This window comes from Castanea sativa, chromosome 2 (assembly GCF_040712315.1).
Source record: "Castanea sativa cultivar Marrone di Chiusa Pesio chromosome 2, ASM4071231v1".
NCBI lineage: Eukaryota > Viridiplantae > Streptophyta > Magnoliopsida > Fagales > Fagaceae > Castanea > Castanea sativa.
This window is the reverse complement of record NC_134014.1, coordinates 28,504,938-28,508,107: the sequence shown is the minus strand read 5'-3', so window position 1 is coordinate 28,508,107 and position 3,170 is coordinate 28,504,938. Positions and strand designations below refer to the sequence as shown.

Sequence of the window (3,170 nt, the reverse complement as noted above, 5' to 3'; positions counted from 1 at the left end):
GTTATTCTTGCAGAGTTAGTGTAGTGAGTAAGAGCATATAATTAGTCTCGTAAAATTGTGAAAAGGATGTAAAAACTAAAAAATACATTCGCATTGATAGAATCTTCCTTTGCGACAATCTGCCAAATAAGAATTCCATGTCATTGTGACAAAAGGTGGAGGAATTTCGATTGTAGAAACAACGCAATGGTATTGAAATAAATAAATTTATCATATTCTAATTAGTTTGCTTTAGGGACAGTCATTAGCTTGTTTAATGGTCTAGCTTTTGGAATAGCTGGTAATCAGGCAAAGAGTTATGTAATTGAGTTTTGAAAATGCAGCTCCAATGATATTATATGCGTGCGCCCACACACACACACACATATATATATATATATATTCAAACATAGTGATTCAATATATATTCAAGCATAGTGATTCAACAACTTTGCGGGGTGGATGAACAAAGAAGGTAGCATCAACTCCCTGCTAAGTGGTAACAAACAGAACACAGCAAAAGAATATAATTTATTTTATTTGACCCCTAAATTTCAAGCTAAGTGAAACTTGATCAAAGAGGAATTTATAAAGAATTTCCACCCGTGGACTAATATATATGTATTACAGACTCCATTCAAAATTCTACCAGAAAGAGTGATCTATTTAGAGAAATCTTGACCGTTTGCACTCAGGTGGAAGACCTCCTGGGAAGCGTTTTAAATCACTGCAGTAGTTGTAAATCATGAAGTATTTCTGAACCCATCTCAGTCTTCTTCGGCCAGGGGCATCAAGCTCATTGTTCTGCCATGTAGAATCGGAGAAAGCACTAGTAGAAGTGGAAGCCGTAACTTTGAAGTTCCGGTAGTAAGCTGTAAAGGGTGCCTTAGACCAATCAGTTTTCACCAATCCTCCTCTTGTTGCCCAATCGTCAGCGTTCCATAGGCTAGAGTAAATCTTCATAGGTTGGCTCTTAGGGAAGGGAACACCAATCGATTCAGCATTCTTGAATACTCTTATGGGAGTGTTATCAACCAAGAAACTGAAAAGGGAAGCAAGGTTAGACATTGTTCCAATCGCATAAAGTTTTAGCAATCATAATAATTAAAATGAAGCAACAAAGTGGGGTGCTTTCTCTTACATTATGTGTTGGGGTTTCCAGATGATGGAATAAGTGTGAAAATTTCTTGTGGGATCGAACCATAGATAGAACTGTTGCTCCCTGTTACCCTTGCCCTGAGTGAACACATTGGTGTGTAGTATATAAGGGTCACCACTAAGGTTTCCCAAGAACTCGAAGTCAATTTCATCATGAGTTGGCCCCTGAGAAGACAACTGTAATAGAAAACAGAACAGTCAGTCAGTTACGCGATATACTGTTTGAACGTTTGAGGGAGTTTCTGGAAAGAAGGCAAAGGTCTTACATGCATGAATACCAAGTTAGTACCCAACCCTATCTCAGATTATTCTAAGGTTAAACACATATTTAAAGCCCACTTCAAAAAGAGTATTTTAAATACATATAAAATAAATAAATGCAAGTTTGAACTAGTTTTTCCTTTTTAATTATTTTATCTAGTTTACTTAGGTACAATTTTATATGATCACACTTATTGAGATAGGTCACATGATCAAACAAGTGGTAATAAAGAGAAAGTGTATATATAGTATATACATACATTTGCACATGCTATTTTAAGGCGTCTTATTGTGATTGTAAATTATTACTAGTACGCAAAAAATGTGTATATAACATTCTCGTAAGTGTCTATGATTGGCTATGTGAAAATGATATTAAGTCGTCAACAACTTATTACTTCAATAAATCATGAAAAATTACATATCTATTGGGTAATAGTGAAAATCAAAAATATTATTTTCTCTTTTTTTTTTTTATAACTTTTTTAATATGATAGGTATCAGTTGGTTTACTTGTAAAGGCCAAGTTACTTGCACACTAGCTAGTAACATGCTCTTGTTGATATGTGCCTTTAACTTTAACCTTTTTTTGCAGGCACTTCAAAGATATCACAAGCAGGCCAACACTAATCATCCTAAAGGCCTTCCTATTAGAATCAATAAGTAGTTTTTAAGAAGGAAAAAATATTAAGCAGAAAGAAATGGATGAGTTTTGAGACATACATAGTAGGCAGTTACAGTGCCAGCAGAGTTGCCAGCAACAAGTTTGAGCTGCATATCAATCCTCCCAAATAGGTATTCTTTCTTGGACTGGAAGCCAGAACCAGAAACTGTGTCTAGAGACAGAGACAAAAGCTGTCCTGCTTTGAATATCTTGGCACGGTTACCACCCCATGTTATGTCAAAGTCTTGGTAGAAGTTACCAGCACAAGAGGCAACTGATAAAGAGCTAATTACCACTAGACAAACCAATACAAACATAGAGAACCCATTAGAAGAAAAGGCCATGTTTAGACTTTAGAGAGAGAACGTTGCTTGTGAATGAGGGGTTTCAGTGCATGAGAGCTATACTATATATATCTGTATATATATATAGGGCAAAGGAAATGCTTGTAGTTGTAGAGTTAAGAAGGAAGAGAAGAGGAGGGTATGAAGATGTGGGGATACGCGTGAGCAATAACTGGAGGAGCCTAAGCTCAAAGCTGGTGCCAGCTGAGCTGAGGAATTATCTATATATGAAAGCTGGAAGCTTTTGTTTGTTTGGGCTTTGTTTTTTTTTTAGACAATTGCAATTATAATCATTCTGTCCCCGCCAGTATGATAGGTAGGGCCCTCTTTTTAAAATATATAGGTGGTGGATGACAACGGGAATGGTATGGAAGAATAAAGTTTTTTTTTTTTTTTTTTTGGACCACCAATCATGTATTTGGTTTCCAATGAGAATTTGCCATGTGGGAAAATGATATCCGACTCACTTCCTAAATTGTCAAAAAAATATTCTTAAACATTTTTACCTCTGCTTTTCTTTCAATATAACTGTATTTTTACACTTATCAAAAAAAAAAAAAAAAAAACTGTATTTTACAGAGTAAAGAGTCACAACTCACAAGACCATCAATGCAATGTAGTTAAATAGTTAAGATACCAACTCTTTTGGCTGTTGCATTGCACAGCATAGTTGTTTTTTTTTTTTTTATTGCAGACCCCGAATCAGATTTAATCTGACCTTACAAATGCCTGCAAAAAGCGAATCTCTTGTGACTTTCATCTTT

At 35.4% G+C, this 3,170-nt stretch overlaps 1 protein-coding gene across 1 annotated transcript; it reads right to left on the bottom strand.

Annotated features, from left to right (window-relative positions):
* Positions 1 to 378: 378 nt before the first annotated feature.
* Positions 379 to 2,602, bottom strand: LOC142623337 (xyloglucan endotransglucosylase/hydrolase 2-like). The gene is made up of 3 exons (XM_075796733.1): positions 2,122 to 2,602; positions 1,121 to 1,314; positions 379 to 1,021 (listed from the first exon to the last, which is right to left on the bottom strand). The coding sequence occupies exons 1-3, from the start codon at positions 2,404 to 2,406 to the stop codon at positions 646 to 648; spliced, it is 855 nt and encodes a 284-aa protein (XP_075652848.1). The 5' UTR covers positions 2,407 to 2,602; the 3' UTR covers positions 379 to 645.
* Between the last annotated feature and the right edge of the window lie 568 nt (positions 2,603 to 3,170).